Source organism: Anolis carolinensis, chromosome 1 (assembly GCF_035594765.1).
Source record: "Anolis carolinensis isolate JA03-04 chromosome 1, rAnoCar3.1.pri, whole genome shotgun sequence".
In the NCBI taxonomy this organism is placed as follows: domain Eukaryota; kingdom Metazoa; phylum Chordata; class Lepidosauria; order Squamata; family Dactyloidae; genus Anolis; species Anolis carolinensis.
The window spans coordinates 259,997,744-260,020,491 of NC_085841.1; the positions used below are offsets into that span (position 1 = coordinate 259,997,744).

At 40.7% G+C, this 22,748-nt stretch overlaps 2 protein-coding genes across 7 annotated transcripts in view; one reads left to right on the plus strand and one right to left on the minus strand.

Annotated features, from left to right (window-relative positions):
- Window positions 1–81: 81 nt before the first annotated feature.
- On the minus strand, window positions 82–20,443 carry LOC100552241 (NACHT, LRR and PYD domains-containing protein 12). Its single transcript, XM_008108982.3, has 12 exons — window positions 18,162–20,443; window positions 14,114–15,773; window positions 12,777–12,863; window positions 10,602–10,772; window positions 9,195–9,368; window positions 7,936–8,106; window positions 6,039–6,209; window positions 4,748–4,918; window positions 3,025–3,195; window positions 1,505–1,675; window positions 886–1,056; window positions 82–501 (listed from the first exon to the last, which is right to left on the minus strand). The coding sequence occupies exons 1-12, from the start codon at window positions 18,169–18,171 to the stop codon at window positions 414–416; spliced, it is 3,216 nt and encodes a 1,071-aa protein (XP_008107189.1). The 5' UTR covers window positions 18,172–20,443; the 3' UTR covers window positions 82–413.
- pgghg (protein-glucosylgalactosylhydroxylysine glucosidase) overlaps window positions 20,430–22,748 on the plus strand; it is a 49,781-nt gene continuing 47,462 nt past the window's right edge. For 2 of the 6 annotated variants that reach the window (XM_062967505.1, XM_062967504.1), the window contains exon 1: window positions 20,482–20,879. The gene's annotated coding sequence lies outside the window, so the exon portion shown is untranslated. Of the gene's footprint in view, window positions 20,880–22,748 lie in introns of all 6 variants that reach the window. The other 4 variants (XM_062967503.1, XM_062967502.1, XM_062967507.1 and 1 more) reach the window with 3 other exon arrangements.

The following is a 22,748-nucleotide window of genomic DNA, read 5'->3' on the forward strand; positions in this document are numbered from 1 at the left end:
CTGTAGTTTCTGTCTTGTTTAGAAGCCAAGATCAACTCAGAGGCCATCATCAGTGAAAATGAATGTGATTCACCCACAACATAAAGCACACATAAGAAAAGATTTAATAAAAAGCAACAGATGTATTATTTGCTCAGTAAACAAAGGGCAAATAGTTCCTATATCAATAAGGAAACCTGCTAAAATGGAAGAAAGAAGTCCTATGAAGAGGTACAAGGGACAGACTTGATGAAGATCCAAAGCAGCTTTGCTTTCCACGTTTGGCTTTTTATTCAGATGCTCATTACAAGGGTAGTCTGAATGTTGGTTTCTTCTTTGTTCATCCATGGCAGTAGCTGACATGTTTCAGCGAAGGTGCACTGGACTCCTGTATTTGTCCACATCACAGCCTTCCAGCACCATTACTGCCCTATTTATGTGTCTATGGTCAGTCTAGGTTTCATCCGTTTCAGATATTTAAGCTCTCGCACTGTGTCTTCACTCAATTCTTCAATATCAAGACTGTAAACATGAGAAAAAGACAAATGCTCATGCTCAGGTCAGTTGCAACAGGAGTCTTATCCAAACCACTAGACCCTCCTGTTCTCTTGACAAGGAAAACCTCTTATCTCCATTTAGAGAGAAAAGATCCCTGTGGTCTATCACAACTGCTTTGAGACTTTCAAAAAAACCTCTACTTCTCACTTTGGAAGTGTGTGAGTATATATACAGGTTTGGATAAGACAATCACATGCTCTTGCTAGTACAGATCTCCCTATGTCCTTGCCTGAATCTAATCCAATGTAATTCCTCCATCCTGTTTCCTATGGCAAGGCATTCTCATTATCTAGCATGAGTTACTTAAAAGGAAGGTTGTGTGTCAATAATACTAGTAGTAAAACTCACCCTATTGACTTCAGTTTGCAGTTGGGGTGCTTCAGTCCTTCACACAGCAACAACACTCCTGAATCTCCCAGTTTGTTATTTTCCAGCTGCAGCTTCTTCAGGTTCTGGTTGGTGCTGAGAACACATTGAAGATCCCCACAGGAAGCTGATGTGAACTTACAGCCCCACATCCTGCAGAAGACCAAGAGCAATGAATGGCTGCTATTTGTTAAGCATTTCTCCTTAAACTTCGGGGCACGGCACCCATTTTGGAGAACTCTTCTTAATTTTTTGCTGATTTCTTATGATTTCTTTCCTACATTTCTGCTATCTTTCATTCATATAGTAATAGAATGGAGGGGAAATTCAAGTTTATGTTATTTTTGTGGGAGGGACAGGAGAACAGATCAATATTTCTGGCTCTTCTCAGTTAAGTGTAGACAAGCATGATAGCATTACTTTCTCCCAGTCATTCCCAGCAATGTTTTCTTATTGCTGATTTGTTAAGCACCACATTTTGCAAATTATTTGATTTTTTTTACAATTATTTGTGATTCAAGGAGACATTGAGGAAAAGATATCTGTATAAGATTGATAAAATTGATGTTGCAAATATGTTTCACATCATGCATGTACTTACGACAAAACTTCCAGCTTGCAGTCTGGGTGTTTGAGCCCCTCGCACAACAGCCTTAGTCCCGAGTCCTCCAGAGTGTTTTGCCATAAATCAATGTCTTCCAGCGCCTGGCTTGTGCTGAGGACAGAAGAGAGCTCCATGCAACCAGCTGCTGTGATTCCAGTGTCGCACAAGCTGCAAGGCACAAGAGAAAACTTGTCTGGACTATTCTGACTATGGTGATATGTTTGGGGATTATAGTTGCCTAAAGCTTCGTCTGGGTTAGCAAATAGGCTTGTTTTGAGTGAGACCCAGGTTAGATCTACACTGCCCTATATCCCAGAATCTGATCCCAGATTATCTGTTTATCCCAGATTATCCAGCAGTGTACACATATCCAGTTCAAAACAGATAATCTGGGATCAGATCTTGGGATATAGAGCAGTGTAGATCTAGCCCCAGAAAGAAAGGAAGGGTTACAGCAATGCAATGCAATAACAATGAAGATTTGGCTTTTTTCCAGAAAAAATGAACAGGTAAAAAAATAGATTTAAGTCCCTTCTACACAGCCGGATAATCCCAGTTATCAAAGCAGAACATCCACATTATCTGAGTTGAACTAGATTATTTTAGTCTACACTGCCATATAATCCAGTCCAAAGCAGATAATGTGGATTTTATACAGCTGTGTAGAAGAAGCCTAAGTCTCCTCAGAGATGAGTTACAGTAGAAAGGGCTCCTTTGAGTGAGAGGGCCCATCTGGACAGTCCTTTAAATCAAGACTTGTCTCGGTTTTACTGGAGGCGTCCAAATGATGCCTCCAGTAAAACTGAATTAATTAGGATCAAACCAGGGTTTCCCTGAAACCAAGGATCCTTCCTGAAAGGCCTGGGTCTAATGGGGTATTGGGCCTGTGGGGACTCACCCCCGGATAGTTCCAGGACCAACTAGAACTACCTGGGGGTGAGTCCCTATTTGCCATCTCGCACCTTTTGCGCTCTTTCTATGCAACAAGAGAACTGAAGGACCAGGCCCGTAGCCAGGATTTTGTTTTGGGAGGGGCTGGGATTTTGGTTTGGGGGGGGGGGGGCTGAGTCTGAGCAGGAGAGGGTCTACCCTAGCAAACCGTTTGTATCGTTATCCCAATACCCCCATGCATATAGGATATATTGAGCATGGTGATCAGATCATGATATGAATAAACATAACAGTTTAAACAATAAATGTAAGGCCTTCTTGCGGACCACCCTGAGAATTTCTACAGGCTACATGCCTGTGAAGGACCATGTTAATGGCAGCCTGGTATATATATATATTTAATTTTAAGGTTTGTTTTGCAGGACTTTAGGGTGGCTAGATGCCACCCCACCCTACCCCCGGAAAGGCCTGGGTTTTTGGGGGTGGGGATGGGAAGCGACCTGAGTGACAGAAAAGGAAGATAAGTAGGGTGACAGCTTTTTCTCAGGAAAAATATATAGTTCTTGAGCATGTCACAAAACACAATGCCAGAGCTCACAATTCCAAGGATTCTGGCTCTTACTTACCACAGTTTTTTAATCTTGCATTGGGAGTGTTTCAGTCCCTCACACAGCTGCTTCAAACCCGAATCCCCAAGCATGTTACCTCCTAGGAATAGTTGTGCAAGGGTTTGGTTACAGCAAAGGATGGAGGCAAGATCCTTGGTGCAAGCAGCAGTAAGATCACAAGTGAACAAGCTAAAGGAGACAAAGAAGCTGAGTTATGACCACACAAAATCTTGAAAGAATTCCTAAGTGTTCCCTACCATCTCTTTTTCATTCTATACTTTTGCACCAACACCAGTTTCTCCAGAATAGGGGTGAATTACTATAGCAATTTAGTGGACTAGTCCCTCATCCCAGGAGCTACCTGTTTCCATTCTACGCTTTCAAAATTCAGAAGCAATCAATTCTAAGCAAGATATACATTTTGAGGCATGTTACCATAGATCATTTAGTGCAAGCAACAATTTTCTTGAAATGTGATTTCTTTAGTTGCTGCCAATATCTGGTGGTACCATTTTACCATTGAATAGCAACACTGCAGCGATGCCTTGGGAGGGCACTCGTTGGTTGCCCATTCCAAAGAGAACATGACATAACAGAGTTGGAAGAGCTTGATTGTTCACTTAGAATTGCAGGTTGAGTATCTATTATCTGGAATTCTGAAATATTAGATGGTTGGTTGAAATAATAATGCTTTTGGTTCAGTGTACACACAAATTGTGTTTCACGCAAAACATGATTTAAAATATTGTGTATAAAGTTACTTCCAGACTATGTGTCCTATCTCCAAGACACCTCATTATGTATAGGCAAATATTCCAAAACCCAAAATAGAAAATCTGAAATATGGAACACTTCTTGTACCCAGCATTTCAGATAAAGGATACTCAACGTGTTTCTTGGTTGAAAAGAAGAAGAGGTGCTTGCACTGCCTCGTTTTCTTCTTCTGCCATTTATTTTCATCAAATAAAACTCCAGCCTGTAACATGGAGCAACACTTTCCAATCCAACAGTACAGCAGCTTTTTGCTCATTCCTTAGCTATTCTTTCAGTTGACAAGAGCTACTACTGAACCTAACTAAATGGCAAATAAATTGGTTCAATGTTTCTAATTGACACAGGATGTGAGTTAGAGAAACTTTCTTAAAACCTTCATAGAAATTCTGCTAATCCATGGCAGGAGGAAACAAAAACCTAATAAAGTGGAAGTGAGGGATCTTAAGGTATCTTTCAAGAGAGAATATAACATAATCAGGGACCTTTTGTGGCAGGAACATTATTAAAAACATGGGAAATATCAACAAACCTGTCCTTTATTATGTTTGAGTGTTGCACATCCTCTGATGTTTTACAGATGAAAGCAGGGACATGTGTGGCCAAAATGTGGCCAGCAGGTCATATGTTTTGAATGAGGAAGAACATACAGACTGGAAAACAGCAGCACTTTGCTTTTCCCTGAGGTTACTGGGAAGGGCAAGAATCTGGCTCTTCCTGTCCTCTTCCCTTTGCTAAGTTAGTTTGCACATAGAACTCAATTTGCAGCAACTGAAGTAAGGCCAAAGGGAGCAAATGGGATGAGGAGAAAGAAACAGAGATGGTATAAAAAGTGAGAAACAGATAATTAATTGGGATCATTCCTGCCAAATTTGGACAGTCGGAGAGTGTGAGCGCTGACAATTGTGCCATAACATAGGCTTCAGCTGTGCTATCTTCCCCAGAGGAATAGACCAAGTTTGCTACTTGCTTTAATGTCTCCATCCTGCAATGCGGATGCTTCAACCCTTCACACAGCATCTTCACTCCTGAGTCACCAAGTTTGTTATATTCAATATCAAGGTGTTTCAAAGTCCATTTGACTGCCAGGGCACATGCAAGATCTCCACAAGAAGCTGCTGTAATGCCACATCCGGCCAACCTGAGGAAAACAGAAAAAGCCACACTGAAGGGTGCTTCCAGACAGCGCCAAAATGCACGTGTTAGATCTGGGGCAAAAAATCCTGGGACCTGACAGCAGGTTCACACACAGACCTGTCAGTCCCCGGGAAATGGTCCTCCTGTCATCCTCACATTTTCCATTGAAGTGGATCAAGATGAAAGGCAGATGGGGGACATTTGCATAAAATAAGTATTTCTCTATTAATACTAATGGTCAAAAAAAGAGGATTGAGGGAAATACTGATCTTTTTACTCTCATGTAAAGGCCCAAATCTTGTGGTTGTCAACAGTTTGTTTTCTACTAGGGTTTTGAACCTGTCAAGACACATGTTCTCATCAAGAATTAAGAAAGGGAAAATTTGTGACTTCTCTCCCTAGAGCCTATAGTGACACAACCCTTTTGAAGTCTTAGAATCTTCAAAGTTATATTTTTTCATGATGAAAGAATAAATGATGAGTGATCCATCAAGCCAACTTGATCTGCCACTAAGAGCCAAAATCTATATAGTTAAATCAGGATACACAAATGCTGAACAATTTATTCCTGTTCACTTTCATGCTATTTTCTTGTTCCCCTCTACAGTTCTTCCTTTATCTTTTCTTTTTATAATTTCTCTCAGTGTGTTGATTAAACTGTTGCCTCCTTGGTGGAAAAAGAAGTCAGTCCTCCACATTTGTGGATTTAACTTATGCAGATTTGATTATTTGCAGATTTGCTTAATATGTTCTCCCTGTGAAAATGTTGGTCCTCTGGCATAATTCTGTAGTCTGCTTCCTGTGGACCTAAAGATTCCTAGAGAGGTGTACTCTCAGGTAAAAATAGTGGCTTTTTCATTTTTTTCCCATTTTTGTGGCATTGCTGCAGCCCTAATTTTCTTGAGCTAAGGTTATCTTTCAAGATTTTTTTTTACAAACTGCAGTTCTGCATGCAAATATACTTAACTGAAATTGCTTTATGTGACCAATTTGTGGCTATCATTTTCCTTAAGAGTATTTTTGCTTTGTAGCTCTCTGCATTCCTTACTGAAACACACCAAATAATGACAACACCATATCAATAAGTCAAGATGGAGATTGAAGAAAGCCAGCTCTTTGCTCACCCTAATTTTTCCAGTTTGCATTGTGGCTGCTTTAGTCCCTCACAGAGTAGCCTCAGCCCAGTATCTTCCAGTTTGTTATACTCCAGTTCCAGCTCCCTCAGTGTCTGACTGATGCTGAGAACAGAGGAGAGATCTCCACAGCAAGCTGGGCTGAGCTCACATGTAGCCAGTCTGTAAGATAAAATAGAGTGACACAGTGACATTCAGCACTCATCGGTTTCTCTAAGCCCTTAACATTTCTTCCTCTGATGTTAAAGAGCTATTTAATCAGAATCAACACAAAACAACAGTCTTTCCTTCTGACATTTTCAAAACATTTAATGAATATTTTTCACAAAAAAACAGAATCCTGGGGTAGCTTTCCCAATCTATGCAGCAAGCGATGAACAAAAATGTAGGGAAGGAAGGAAGGAGAAAGGGAATCTATCATTTTCATGTTTCACATTTTCAAACTTTTAAAATCGTATGATCTTTTCTCTTGTTTAAGTAGGAACTTTCCTCTTGTTTAGGAAGGAACTCTTATCAATCTACTGGCCTGAAGAAAATCTGTACCTTTCTCCATGGACATGGTTCAGCAGTTCCGTATTATTCTAGCACGGAGAAAACCAAATTAAACCTACTTACCATCTTGATGTAAAAAGATGAACCTCTCCAAGAAAGAAAAGTGTCTTCATAAAAAAAAAAAAACAACCCTGGTGGCTTCAGTGTGAGGAGGGGAGATGAATCCATTCCAAATTTCAATCTGAACTTTAAAATAGCTCTCCAAGGTGCTGACCTTATTTGGGGAACTAGAGCACCTTGGGACACTCCATTAAAGTTCAGTCTAAAATCTGGAATGGGTTCACTGCCTCACTGTCCTCAGGGCTATCAGCCTCCACAAATTACTTTACCGCCACAAATACAACTGAACACACAGGGAGGCAAACCCAGCCATTTATGAGCCAAACATTCAAAGTATTTTACCTGGAAAAACAAAATATTCCCACTCATTAAGAACTCTCATTAAAAACAATCTCAAAGTGTTTTCATCCTGTTTACAAGGAAATTGGCAAATTTGGGTACCGTATATGCTTGAGTATAAGCCGAGTTTTCCAGACTTTTTCCAACCCTCAAATAAGGGTCCTGGCCAGCTTAAATTCAGGTCAGCTTATACTCAAGTATATAGGTAATTAGAGTTGGACAGTCTTATCTTATTAAAGTCTTATTATCTTAAATTATAGTTTTATGTAAATATTCAAAACATTTAACCTACTGATGCCTCAATTAATGTAATTTTATTGGTATCTATTTTTATTTTTGAAATTTACCAATAGCTTCTGCATTTCCCACCGTCATCTTATACTCAAGTCAATAAGTTTTCCCAGTTTTTTTGTGGTAAAATTAGGTGCCTCAGCTTATATTCAGGTCATCTTATACTCAAGTATATAGGGTAAGTTCTTATCAATAAACACAGCAAATAAAAAGTCCCACTCATTACTTCGCAGGAAGGTCTGCATGTCTCAGTACTTGTAATGCATTTCTATCTATATATAAGATGATGATATCTACTTAATCCAAGCACTGCATTTGTCTCAAATATCATATAGGACTATGCATCTACCGCTTTCTGTTCTGATCCCAGAGAAGTCCCCTGTATGAGAAATTATTGCATTCTAACAATATTATGCCAGTAATAAATTCAGCAGTCGTGCTATATATGACATAGAGGAAAACAGTGATGCTTTCCTGGCATTAATGGCTGCTTTAAACAGCCAGCACAGCCTCCATCTTGCAGTACAATTCTGCAGCAGTTAAACATTGGAAATTTTAGCCATGAGTTTCAAAGCTGTTGAGCTGCACAGGTTGCTCTAGAGAAGGCTTTTTAGTGATTTTAGTAGAAAGGAACTAACTCTCTTACGATAAAGTTTCCAGTTGGCACTGTGGATGTTTCAGGCCCTCACATAGCAGTTTCACTCCCACATCTCCCAGTTTGTTGCTCTCCAGGGTGAGCTTCCTTAGTGTCTGGCTGATGCTGAGGACAGGGATGAAATGCTGACAGCCAGCAGCATTGAGACCACATTCATCCAGCCTAGATGGAAAGAGTATGTAAAATGAATTATCTCTCCTTTTTAAGACCCTGGTTGAATCAGCTTAGACTGCCAGCCCCAGACACGACAAGCCACCTTCAGCTTGATTTATGCCACAGGAGGGGCAGTTGTTAATACCCACCATCATCTTTTCTGACAAGAATATAGTGATTCCCTCTGTACATAACCTGAATGAGCAAATCTCTACTATGAACAGATATAAATTTCTTTCTTTCTTCTCAATCTATGTGGGCTATTAAGGGCTATTAAGATGTGGCTTTTGTGCCAACCACACACTTCATGCTTTCTGCTCACCCACACAATGCTCCCTGGTTGGTGAGGACATGTGTGGAAGTCAGCTATGGCCCCTTTTCTGTAATCCTGATCTTGGTGTGAAATCCTTGACAGACTTCTCTAGGAAGGGAGTTCAACTAGGAGGGTACTCCCATTGAATATGTTCTTTATTTCAGCACCTACTTCACCTCTTTGGGCAAGTGCATCTGGAAGAGGGTCTCAGAAGATATCAGCTGGGATGCAAATATAGGCATCTTTTTTCTTTACATCAGTGATTCTTTAGATCAATGATTCCCAAACCCTAGTCCTCTGAATGTTTTGGACTTCAACTCCCAAAATCTTCAGCTGCCTTGGCCAAAGATCAGTGATTATGGGAGTTGGCAAACATCTATTTGAGTATTAGCTTTAAAATAGCAGATTCTCATCACTTGGATAGTGGAAAGCTAGGGGTCCCAAACTGCTAGGATTCTATGACTGCCTGAGGGTATATTTGGACGATAAACATGTTTTATTATTTTTAATTGAGGGACGGAAAGACTATATGTCTTAAAACAAGGCTGCATATGGTCCACCTTCTGCACTGAGACACCCCCATTACTTAGCTGGTTGGTCTTGGTCTCAACTTCTGCACACTTACCAGAGAAAACAATATCCAAGTCCAATTAAAAGTCTTGCCTGTCTATTATTTAAAAGCCTGCCCCTTTAAAGAACCCCCTGCCTTATAAGCAACGTTTTATTCTCCAAGCAGCATACTTTGGCTGTTTGTTTATCCAGAAGAAGCCCTCCTCCTACTCACCCCAGGCTCTGCAGCTTGCAATTTGGGTGTTTAAATCCTTCACAGAGCAGCTGAACTCCTTGGATTCCCAAGGAAGAATTGCAACCCAGCTTGAGCTCCATCAATGTATGACTGTGGCTGAGAATAGTGAAAAGGTCATCACCACAAGCATGAGTCAGATCACATCCCCATAACCTGAGAGAAAAGCAGAAGTTCAATGAGGAAAACATAAAGCACTGATCACATCATATGACTTTTGACTATTTTTTGAGGTTCATGAAAGAAAAGAAGCCAATGCAGCAAAAAAGGATCTTACATCATTGCAACGCTTTTAACAGTATGGACCACTTTATACCCACTTTAATCCCAAAAGGATGTACTGACATCTGAGAAAGGAGGGGGCAGTATTGGACAATTTTTCTGCTCTGGAAACCTTCTAGGCGAGTCCAGAGATGGGGGTGGGGCATGGGGTGATGGTTATAGGTTCAACCCCCTCCCCAGAAACTCGAATGGGGTTCCTATGCCCCAAGGAAAGCTCCCCTCCAAACTCAATTCTGTCTTTGCAGGAATCTCAAGGAGACCCAGGACAAGAAGAAACTTCTTCATATTTCTGTGATATTGCCAGTTTCAACAGCAAAAAATGAAAAGTCGTTTTCAACTCTTAAACATTTGAAAACATACATAAGAAGCACAATGGAGCAAGAAAAACTGACTGGACTTGTACTCTTGAGCAAAGTTTGTCTATAGAACCTGATTTCTGTCAAAGTGTATTGACACAGTTTTCAAGTGTTTCCAACAGGTATTGTGGTATTCTTTTGTAACCACTAAATTACCAATTAAGAGTCAAAAGAAAAGGAAATTGATTGAATTGATTTAGCAATGCAGAAGATCTGGAAGGATTGGGTGTGGGTACCCGCTAATACACACACACACACACACACACACACACACATATATATATCTTTTCTTTTCTCTCTTTTCTGCAAATCTTGCAGATCCATCTGTTTACTTATCATATATTGTTTCCACACTTTTTATGTATTTGGAAAACTATAAATAAAATGTTAAAAAAAGAGTAATTTTCAGTTTTTACTTGAAAATTTGCAGCTAAAATAGAAATTTGATTTAATTAAGTCTATATAAAAATATAGAATTAGTCATACAATTGAAATTATTTTGTGTTATGGACCTTGTCTTCATGATTCACTAAAAAATAAACATTGTTTAAAAAAAAAACCCTCATTTTTTCTAGCTATGAGCCTGCTTCCAGGAGTATATATTGACAGTGATAAATACCAAATAATAATGAAGGGGGAAATTATTCTAAATGTCTGGAAGCCCACTTCTGTTTGCCTCTACTTTGCATAATTTGAATACACAAAGCAATATCATTCTGCTAAGAGAATGGTGAGTGTTTGTAATGCTCACCCCAATTTGTTTAGTTTGCAATTTGGATGAATCAATCCTTCACGCAGAAGCCTGACTCCCGAGTCCTTCAGATTAGTCATCTGCAAATCCAGTTCCACCAGCACCAGACTTGTTGAGAGAACAACAGATAGATCTTCCCAGAATGTGTCTGTGAACTGGCATCCATCAAGCCTGCACAGTGAGATAGAAACTGTTCTATTAGACCAGTCCTTTCATTGAACATCAAATACACAACTCCCTTAAATATTCTATTCTATAAAGGACACCTGATTGCGTGACAATCTCTATCTTTTCCAGTTCTCTGTTTTCTGCATTTTGTTTCTGAAAAGGTGCAAACACCCACAAGATTTTACTTAGAATCTAAGTATTTTAGGACTGGAAGAGATCACAAGAGCCATCTTAGTCATGCAGGAATACACATCTAAAGTGCTCCCAAAAGACACCTATCCTACCTCCAACTAAAGGCATTCAAATATGGAGAGTCCTCTAGTCACTGAGATAATCTATTTCGCTATCTAACTGCTCCCACACTAAAAAAAGAAAGAAAAGAAATTACAATAGAGTCTCGCTTATCCAACCTTCGTCATCCAACATTCTGTATTATCCAGCGCAGTCTGCCTCTCACCCAGATCCACAGCTGTTTCTTTAGGCAGCAATTCTATCTTGATTTATAGTCAAGTTTTTAGTAGTCAATGTTTTTGTAGTCAGTGTTTTCAATACATTGCAATATTTTGTTGCTAAATTCATAAACACAGTCATTACTACATAACGTTACCGTGTCGTGAACTGCATTTTCTGTCGATTTGTTGTAAAACAAGATGTTGTGGTGCCTAATTTGTAAAATCATAATGTAATTTGATAATTAATAGGCTTTTCTTATTATCCAACATTTTCAGCTATCCAACGTTCTGCCGGCCTGTTTATGTTGGATAAGCAAGACTCTACTGTCCTTATCATTTGAATCTGTTTGATCATGTTCAAGCAGCTCTGTCTTCCACATGACCCCCCCCCCCCCCAAGATATTCAGATCCCTCTGGCTTCAAATTTCATTTTTTTCCCAACGGATTAACCAAACATGTTCCCTTTAGATTTTGTTATTCTTGTGAGCCTTTAAATCTGATCTGTGGCAGACCTAAGACAAACCTGTCAAAAGGGTTTTTTGGCAAGATTTCTTTAGACACACTATCTCAGGCTGAGAGAGTATGACATGCCCAAAGTTACCCAATGGGTTTTCATGAATGAATGGGAATTCTTACCCAGGTCTACAAAGTTGTAGTTCAATGCTCAAACCACTATACTATACTGGCTCTCTGGTATTAAGAGGTTGTATAAATAATATGAAAAACAAGCGAATTAGCCAAGACAAATAAGGCCTCTTCTACACTGCCAGATAATCCAGATTATCAAAACAGATAATCCACATTTTCTGCTTTGAACTGGATTATATGAATCTACACTGCCATATAATCCAGTTCAAAGCAGAAAATCTGGATTGTATATGGCAGTGTAAAAGAGGCCTAAGTAATACTTGAAATGCTCTCCAAGGAAAAAATTGCATTATAAAATGTAACCCATACATATAGAATTGATTTATTAGCCTGCCCCTAAATCAGTGGTTCTCAGCCTGTGGGTCCCCAGATGTTTGGGCCTTCAACTCCCAGAAATCCTAACAGTTGGTAAACTGGCTGGAATTTCTGGGGGTTGTAGGCCAAAACACCTGAGATGAGGAGAAATCCCTAGAAGCTGGTGACTCTAAGGGAAGTAAAACACTGCATACGCGCAGAGCCTCAGTCCAGATTTTTCAAAAGCAGTCCTAGGTGACGAATGCTGTCTTCTAAAACACATTCAGCACATTGGATTTCTGTTTTAAATTTTCAACTAAAGCCTGGAAAATGACAGCCTAACATGTGATCTTTATCAAAAACTTGTTTGCCCATCATGGAATCTATGCTGATCCATCTTTGGACCTGTACTTCTCTGTAACAGCTCGTTGTTTTAATTGCTTTTAACTGAGCTGGCACAACAATGTTCCTTCAGCCCTAAAAGCAAGAAAAGTCAACATGGAGTGGAATAATCTGGCCAGATCAAGGTCAGAGGTGGTGGTTGTTTCAGTTCTGGAATGGCCAAACTGGCACATCACTCTGTCAAAGTAACCAGGTTGGTTCAGTGACTTACTCCACTTTCTTGATTTTACCATCTGGATCCTTCAGTGTTTGGCAGAGTAGGTCAATCGCTGAAGGCTTCTCTGTCTTCTGAAGTGGCCTGGAAATGCAGAAATGATTAGTTTGACTTGTCTCTGCTGAACAGCAAGAAAAACATGGAATTTGTGGGTTCCACGATGATGATGATGATGATAATAATAATAATAAGAAGAAGAAGAAGAAGACTTTATTTATAACCTGCACTCTCTCCCCAAGGGGACTCAGGACAACAAACTACTCTTCAGCTGTGGCAGGCTTGCTCTGAGGGCCACACCATCACAGTAGGAAGATGTAAGCCCCTATTCTCACTCAGAACATAGGTTGCCAGTACTCTTGATATTTCTCTAAACTTCACACTTCAATATCCTTTGAAACAAATTTTACTATCACTGATTCTTTGGAAAGCAAAAAGCAAAACACTTACAGAAGTTTGTAGTTTGCAAGGATGTTCATATTCCTTTGGTAGGAGGCCTTTGTATTTCCTCAGATCTAGGGTTTCCAAAGCTCTTTGGCTGAAAGATCCATCATGAGGAACATGTTTGACATTAGATCTAGACTAAGTTCTTGCTTCCCAGTCTAAAACTAAACTAGTTTTACACCCTAGACTAGACTATGTTCTTACATCTTACTCCCACTGAAATCAGTGGGGTTAACGTTAACTATAACTGATTTGAGCTATGGATTTAAATGAGACTAAAGCACAACTGATTTGCCTGGCTCATGCTTTGACTCATACAGATGTCCATGATTGCTTGGTAGATCCTTGCAAGTTGGGTTTTAAATGCTCATATATACTTTCCAGCTCTCTATGCATACATCTCAATCAGACTGTGGTGCTAGGACATACATAGACAGTTGTGACTTATCTTCTGAATAAAGATATGCTTTAAGATCTCTCCAGAAAATAAAACTATATAAGTAAGCTTTAGGAATAAGCTGAACACTCTTCCTTGATGGCATTTTAAACAACGTTGCTATATCAAATAAGAGAGAACCAGCCATAGGGCAGAAAAGGTCTAGCAGGTGATTAAGGCTAATACTTACAACATCAGAGTTATCAATGTGAAAAAGCCCTGAAGCTCAGCATAATGACATCATCCAAATATGGAGGAGAAGCATGGAAGAGATCAGTGCACATTCCAAAGAAATTTAAACCAATGAATAAATTTAACCAATGATTTTTTTTTCTGGTTTGCAAGCTACAGTTGTAATTTGCAGAATTATTCCTCAACAAATTCCTATCAGGAAGTCAGAAAGGTAATATCAGATCTGCTAAATGTTTATAAATTGAAACATTTCCACACTACTTACTGATCTGGATAATTGGGGAGTCTTTGAAGTACTTCTGTCTCACATTCTTCCAACAGAAACAAACATCTATACAGGGAAAGAGTTTCTAAATTCAAACAATTATTTATGCAGTAACAGAGAACCACTTGATCCATTTGAGTAAAAGTCAAGTCTTGTAAAGTTAGTTCAGTTAAGTGATTTAGTGCATGCTTAACAAATTCTTCTTCTTCCTTGACTTCATACAAAGAATAAAAACGCTCCAGTTGACCATAATTTGGACGAATGAACTCAATTTGTGTGTCTAATTGAAACCACTCTATTAAGTCAGTCTTAATTTTAGGTGAAATGTTCCACTCAAATTGTTCTTTTAAGTATTTCATTATTTCTTTGTTTAAAAGGCCAAAGACAAACTGTACCGTTAATGTTAAATCTCCTCGAACTTCATGGCAAGCATCCAGGAAAATGTTCATGTTTTCCTTAGTAGTCTCAGTACCTCTGGACAAATCTTCAGAAACATAGAACAAAGCTGCAAGAAATTCTTGTATACTGGGGTGGAAGAAACTGTAGCTGCCTTCACAATCAGGATCCTTCCGAAAGAGAGTTCCATGCAAAGCCAACTCTTTTCGAATGTCCTCTTCCTTCAAAAAGGGTTTCTTTTCCCAGAGTCCATCAGCAGCTAACGAGCAGAGTGTTTTCATCAGATCTAATTGTTCAGAGCCAGTGCAAAAAGACTTAAACAAATGAGAAAGATAAAGTGCATACACTCCTGTGAGTGTGTCCGAAACTGGCACCAGATCTTTCTCAGCTCTGTCCAGCTGCTCTTTCATCATCGTGCAGATGATCCAGCATACACCGGGGACAAAGGAGATGGCAAGGAGTGCTTCATTCCTTTTAATGTAGCTCAAAGCCTGTGCTGCTAATTCTTCCTCCCCAAAGAACTTGCAGAAATATTCTTTCTTGCCTTCTTCAGAAAATCCCAGGTGCCTGACATAGCGTGGTGACGGCAAACAATCCTCAAGGCTCTCCAGAGTATTCGGCCTAGTAGTGATCATTAAGCAGGACTCAGGAAAGAGGGTTTTGCAAAACAAACTGCTCAGGATCAGCTCCACCGGCTTCTTTTCATAGGGACTGATGCTCAGGTTATCCCCCTCTTGTTTAATGGAACAATTCAGTTCCTCAAAGCCATCAATGATGAAAAGGCATTTGCCTGGATTAATGAGAAGTTTGTTAATTGCTTCTCCGAGTCTAGGTTCGGAGTGATTATTTAAAATCAGTTCAGCCAAATTCACCTCTCCCACAATGAGATTCATTTGCCGACAACTCAAGTAGAAAACAGAATCAAATCTTTCTGGAGATTGACTTCTAGTTGCCCAGTCTTGCATGATCTTTCTGGCCATCAGAGTTTTCCCCACCCCAGCCACCCCAAAGAGCACAACCGTCTGTGGTGCGTCATTCTCAGTATCAAAGAGCACGTCTATGGTTGTAGCAGGCATTTGCTCAAATAGCAATTGTGTGTGTCTCCATGGCCTAGTCAGTATTTCATGTTCTTTTTCTTTTCCACTTGCAACAACCATTTTAGTGTATTTCTCATTTGGAGGTATCTGGACCATCAAGCAAGGGTTCCCATCTTCAGGTGAACAATATTTTTTTCTAACATGTTCTCTGTATTTCTCCCTGTAATCTAAATCAAACAGTATTAATCATTATTATTATTTATCACGCCTTATTTAAGAAACAATCAAGCTATCAATATATCTAAATATATGCCAAAGTTCTAAAAATGACTGGTGAACGCAGGTGAAGATTATCTTAATAATAATAATAATAATAATAATAATAATAGCTTTATTTATACCTAGCCCTTTCTTCCCGAAGGGACTCAGAGCGGCTTACAGCAATGTAAATAACACAATAATAATCAAAATAAAACAATGATGATAAACTTATAAACCAAGAACCAATTTAAATAGAATCAATACAAGTAACTAAACAATCTGTAAAAGTGAAAAAAGGAAACCAAACTCAAGGGGACAATGGGCTTGATTTAATTTGATTTTAACATATTAAATTAACAACAGACATCATCCTTTAAAACCAGAATTATATGGTATAAAATAATTTATACCATTATCCATCATCTTTCCCATTCTTCCACAAGCAATTAATTTCCATGCCTGTTTTCGAAAACTTCAAACAGGATGACTAAAATTGCCATAATTGCATATTACAGTAGAATCTTGCTGTGATGACTCATGGGCCTTGTAGTCCTGCTCATGACATTGTAATGCCTGATGAAGAAGAAAACTTGGGTTTTTTACCTTCCCAGTCAGAACTGGAATCTTCTCAGCCAGATCTTTCCCAGGCAGATCTGGGAACCTTGCACCTGCAAGAAAGTTGTGTCCCAGAAGTATGTCAAACAAACCCTGAGCCTACATCTCCCGTGTTCTCTCGCCATGAGTTTTGTAAACAACAGAGGGGTTTGGAAGCAGCTTCGCGCAGGAGTGCGAGGATAGCAGCTAAGAATGTACCCAATTAAGTCTGCTTTTCGTGAGAATCTTTAAGGAGTCAGACATCTGGTCTCAGAGTTTAGCTTTCGTTTCTGGTTCCCAGAGAACTGCTTCGGCGGGAAAGTTAGACTCTATATAGGTGTTTTACCCGCGTAGTAACTTCGCGGAGTCAATTCGTCAGCCTCCGGAGCGAGTTGTGTCTGGACAGCGCGCTCCGATTCAAGCCTCGTTCCTGCTCAAGCCTTGCCTTGTTTCCAGCCTCCGCTCCTGATTCCCAGCCTTTGTTTACCTACGGATCTTGCCTTGTTCCCAGGACTAACCCTTGCCTTGTTTCACGGATTTTACCAAGTTATTCCACGGACCTTGTTCTTGTTCCTCGTTACCTTGTTCCACGTTTCAAGCCTTGTTTCAAGTATCAAGTTATTCCCTAGCCTTGCTCAAGTTCATGGACTAAAGGACCTTGTCATCTCCCCTCACTTTGCCTGGCAAAGTGAGTGTTTCGGTTATTGGATTACAACTTTGGACCTTAATATTTCATATTGGACATTGTTTCTTTGGACTAATTTTGACCTTTCCTGAAAGGTCTGCTTCTGGACTAACTTTTACATTTGCTTTTACTAACTTTATATATTTCCTTAATAAAGATATTAGATAGAATCTGGCCTCTGCGTATGGTTATTGGTGCTCTGTAGCCTGGGTCGTGACACTTGCTTATCCAACCTTCGCTTATCCAACGTTCTGTATTATCCAATGCAGTCTGACTTTTAGTAGTCAATGTTTTTGTAGTCAATGTTTTCAATACATTGCAATGTTTTGGTGCCAAATTTCTATCAATTTGTTGTAAAACATGATGTTTTGGTGCTTAATTTGTAAAATCATAATGTAATTTGACATTTAATTAGCTTTTCCTTAATCCATCCTTATTATTCAACATTTTTGCTTATCCAACATTCTGCTGGCCCGTTTATGGTGGATAAGCGAGACTCTACTGTACTTTCTTAATGAAGAAAATTAAGAATTGCCTCCCTAGCTAGAATGAGCAGTGTCCCTGACATAATCATATGGGGGTGGGGGGAGGGTATTCCTATCTGAACTAGTATGAGTTTGGAATCAGTTGTCTTTAAAGATTTGAAGAGTGAAAAATAGCTAGCTGCACCTTATACAGCTCCCTGTTCAGGAGTAGAACTACGTATAATCTTTTCATTCCCCTCCCAAAATCAATGTTTGCATGTCAGTTCACGCTGGTCCAAATTAAAGTCTCTGTGCAGAAAGGCTAGCTAACGCAATTTGCATGGAATGACTTGCTCTTGTTTTTAATCTACTTTTTACATTTTACTCTTTCTAACATCTCCAAGTTCCAGGTAATATCAATGACAACATCCTTCTCCCATTTCAACTTTGATTTTTTTCAGTAGCTATTTCCGCTTTCAGAACCTCTTATAGCTACAAAGCACATCACAATCTCATCACTTGCATATTATAGCAATATATTGAAACAGGACTATGATAAGCAGCATAGCCTTCCAAGAAGTAATTTATAACCCCTCTGTTCCCTCACTTACCTGGTGACATATCTGGGTTTGGAATTTAAACCCACAAGGCTTTGGTGTACAGAAAATTAATAGCTTCAATTAATTGAAATACAGAAGTGTTTCTTTTAGATCTGTCACATAAATACTTTTATCTGTTTTTCCCTTTGATGTTTTTGACCCGGAGAATAAAGCCTAGTTCCCTTAATTCCTTCAATGTCTGTGTTAACAAGTAATGACAGCATTCAGCAACCAGGAAGTTGATTTTAATGAGGGAGGGAGGATCAGTACTGCAAAATTTCCAGTAATGTTACAACAAAACAGCAGCATCTAGTGGCAGAAGTAAAACCTTGGCGATGACAAGACCAAAACCATAGTTCAAGGATATTAGCAAGATGGAATGTGTTCAGAGGAGGGTGACTAAAATGATCAGAGGTCTCAAGACCATACTCTATGAGGAGCTGGGTATGTTTCACCTGCAGAAGAAAAGGTTGAAAGGAGACATGATAGCCATATGTGAAAGGATGCCCTAAGGAAGAGGGATCAGGCTTGTTTTCTGCTGCCTAGGAGACTAGGACTGGGGGCAATGGGTTCAAATTACAGGAAAGGAGACTCCATCTGAACATCAGTAAGAACTTCCTGATGGTAAGAGCTGTTCAACAGTGGAACACTCTGCCTTTTGAGTCTGGTGGAGGCTCCTTCTTTAGAGGCTTTTAAACAGAGGCTGGATGGCCATCTGTCGGGGATACATTGATTGTGCATTTCCTGCATGGCATTCTAAATAGTCACATGGTCTGCAGCCCCTCCCACTGCTTTAAATACATAGAGCTAAGGAAACTGCAAACCAGATAAGACATGCACTTAATGAAATAAACTGACACATTGTAAAACAGACAAAACATTAAATAGAGGAGGCTTGAAAAGGTTGCTATCTCCAACATTAACCATAATGTTGTTACCGTAGAATAGACAAATAAACCGTAGAATATACAAATAAACCTAGAATTTGTAGAATATAAAAATAAACCTAGTATGACTATGATTATAGCTGCACTGGAACACCCCTGGCTTAATGCTGTGGAATCATGAGAAGGGTTAATTTATTTTATTTATCATGTTAGAAGCGAACCAAGGGTATAAATTGTAATGTATTTGAGAACATAAAGTTTGAAAAAAACTTGGCATTATACTAAATGTCCTTTGACCAGGAGCTAGCCACTAGGAGTGCCTCTGGTATTGCTATAAGAAGGTCCTCCATTGTGCATGTGGCAGGACTCAGACTGCATTGTAGTAGGTGCCCTGTGGTTTGCTCTTCTCCACACTCACATGTTGTGGACTCCACTTTGTGGCCCCATTTCTTAAGGTTGGTTCTACATCTCGTGATGCCAAATCAAAGTCTGTTCAGCACCTTCCAAGTTGCCCAGTCTTCTGTGTGCCCAGGAAGGAGTCTCTCATCCGGCGTCAGCCACTGATTGAGGTTCTGAGTTGTAGCCTGCCACTTTTATACTCTCGCTTGCTGAGGGGTTACTGCAACTTGCAAGTATCTCTGTAGATCTTAGAAAACTATTTCTTGATGCTGTGCTGGCTGATATCCAACAGGGGATGGGCCAGAGATGTCAATAGCTTGGTTCTTTCATTGCTGGCTGCTACTTCCTAGCGGATGTCAGGTGGTACAATACTGGCAAACAGTATAATTTCTCCAGTGGTGTGGGGCGTAGACATCCTGTGATGTCTCATTAAGAGCCACATCCACTGTTTTAACGTGGTGAGATGCGTTCCACACTGGGCATGTGTATTCAGCAGCAGAGTAGCAAAGTGCAAGGGCAGATGTCTTCACTGTGTCTGATTGTGACCCCCAGGTTGTGCCAGTCAGCTTTCGTATGGTATTATTTCTAGCGCCCACTTTTTGCTTGATAATCAAGCAGTGCTTCTTGTAAGTCAGAGCAGGGTCCAGGGTAACTCCTAAGTATTTTGCTGTGCTGCAATCAATGCTCCAGTGGGATTCCTTCCCAGGTCGTCCTCAGAGCGGGAGATGCTTGTCTGTTCTTAAGGTGAAAAGCCTCCCTGTAGGATCATGACCCATCCGGGCGTCCCCTGGGCAACGTCTTTGTAGATGTGTTGTCGAAGGTTTTCATGGCCAGAATCACAAGGTTGTTGTGTGTTTTCTAGGCTGTATGGCCATGTATACCTCACAACCTCTGCCTGCCATAGATGTGGGTGAAACGCCAGGAGAGAATACTTCTGGAACATGGCCATACAGCCCGGAAAACACACAACAACCTTGTCTTTGTAGAGGGCTGATTATCTCACAACCAGAAGCAACTTGCAACATGCAACCAACCAATTGAGAAGGGTAATTTTACACCAGAGAGTTCTGGTGCCTCACCAAACTACAACTCCGAGGACCCCATCGCATTGAGCCATAGCGGTTACAGCGGTCTCAAACTGCAAGAGTTCTACAATGTAGACACAGCCCTAAGAAGAGAAAGGTCTCCAGGGAGAAAGCGACGTCTTGAGGAGTTCAGGAGGGCGGGAGTGGAGCAAAGGGGCTGGCCAAGGCGGAGCCCAAGGGCCGAGTTGGTCCGGCCCAAGCCTTCTCCGCCCTGCCCGAGGGACTCCCCCGTCGAGGGCCCCGCCAGTGGACGCGGCTCGGGTCTGCCCAGGGCCCAACTCCCCGTTGTCTCGCCCAGATTCTCCGAAGCGGCGGCGGAGGAGGAGGCGGAGGGGCGAAAGTGTTGGGTTTCGTTGAAGGTGAAGAGGAGAGGCGGGCGGAAATTTGGAAGCTGCCCGCGTGGCAGGAGCAGCGAGAAGCACGGCCGCCCGGCGACCAGCTTTTAAAGTCGTTTTCGCAGGGTCCTGAGCCAGGAGGAAAGGGCGTCTGGCGCAATGCTGTGGAATCTCGAGAGCTGTAGTTTGACATGGTCTTGTGACTTGCACTAAATTCTAGCTCCCAGGCTTCCATGGCATTGAGCCAGGACAGGAGAAGTGGGGTCAAACTGGACTAATTCCATTGTTTAGATGGGCTCTGGGTCATTGCAGAAGTGCAGGCGCTCTTCGAGACTTTTCTTGTACCTAAGTTGCTCCAGATCAACAAACCAGATGCGCCTTTCTTTCTCGCCACTAGAAGCAGCCCCTTTGTCAGGCCTAGGAATTTCACTCACCCCTTCAGGACTCAGGCTGGATCTTCACTGCTATATAAAATCCAGATTATCTGCTTTGAACTGGATTATATGGCAGTGTATACCAGGCATGGGCAAACTTTGGCCCTCCAGGGATTTTGGATTTCAAAAATCCCTGTTAGGAATTGTGGGAGTTGAAGTCAAAAATCCCTGGAGGGCCGAGGTTTGCCCATGCCTGGTATAGACTCATATAATCCACTTCACAGCAGATAATCTTGTTTATTTATTTTGATAATCTGGATTATATGGTAGTGTGGAAGGGGCCTCAGGTTGGATCTATACTGCCATATAATCCTGTTCAAAGAAGATAATCTGGATTTTTTTTATGGCAGTGTAGAAGGGGCCTCATAGGTCTTTCATACTAGGTATTTCTATAGTAAAGATAAAGGTTTTCCCCTGACATTAAGGCTAGTCATGTCCAACTCTGCGGGTTGGTACTCATCTCCGTTTCTAAGACAAAGAGCCGGCATTGTCTGTAGACACGTCCAAGGTCATGTGGCCAGCATGACTGCATGGAGTGCCTTTACCTTCCCTCTGGAGCAGTACCTATTGATCTACTCACATTTGCAAACTAGGTTGGCAGAAGCTGGGGTTAATAGTGGGGGCTCACTCTGCTCCTCGGATTTGAACCTCCAACCTTTCAGCCAATAAGTTCAGCAGCTCAGCAGTTAACCCACTGCATCACCAGGAGCTCATTTCTAACACTATAGTTCCACTTTAAATGCCATGATTCCATTCTAAGGGGTGCTGGGATTTGTGTTTTTGAGTAGGGTCTAAATTCTCAGACACAGCTCTAGTTTTTCAAGACACTGCAAAACCCAAGTTTCCATAGAATAGGACCATGGCAGTTAAAGTGGAATCATAGTGCTTGTTCTTTCCACAGTAACATGGGCACATTATAATTGCGCCTGGTGGGAATAGCCAACCCATGTAGGTAAACTCAGAAGCAGAATGCAAGTATGCTCAGAAGAAAAGCTTGTTTGGGGAGAGGGAGCAGGTAGCAGATAATGATGATGTCCTAGCATTCCAACTTAGGCTGGATCTACACTGCTCTATATCCCAGAATCTGGTCCCAGTTTATTTGCTTATCCCAGATTATTTGGCAGTGTGGACTCATATAATCCAGTTCAAAGCAGATAATCAGGGATCAGATCCTGGGTTATAGCACAATGTAGTTCCAGCCTCACAGAAACTGTCTGACTCCATAGAAAGCACCCTTTTGCCACCTGAGACTATTGTTGTCTGATGCACTTCAACCACATCTAGTGATACAGCTTTAAAAGTCTTTTTGGCAATGTTGCTTCGAGCTAGTCCTTAAATGAATGTCATCTTTCCTACCTAATTTAGCTCCCTTCTACACTGCCATATAAAATCTGGATTATATGGCAGTGCAGATTCATATGATCCAGTTCAAATCAGATCATATGGGTAATCTGCTTTG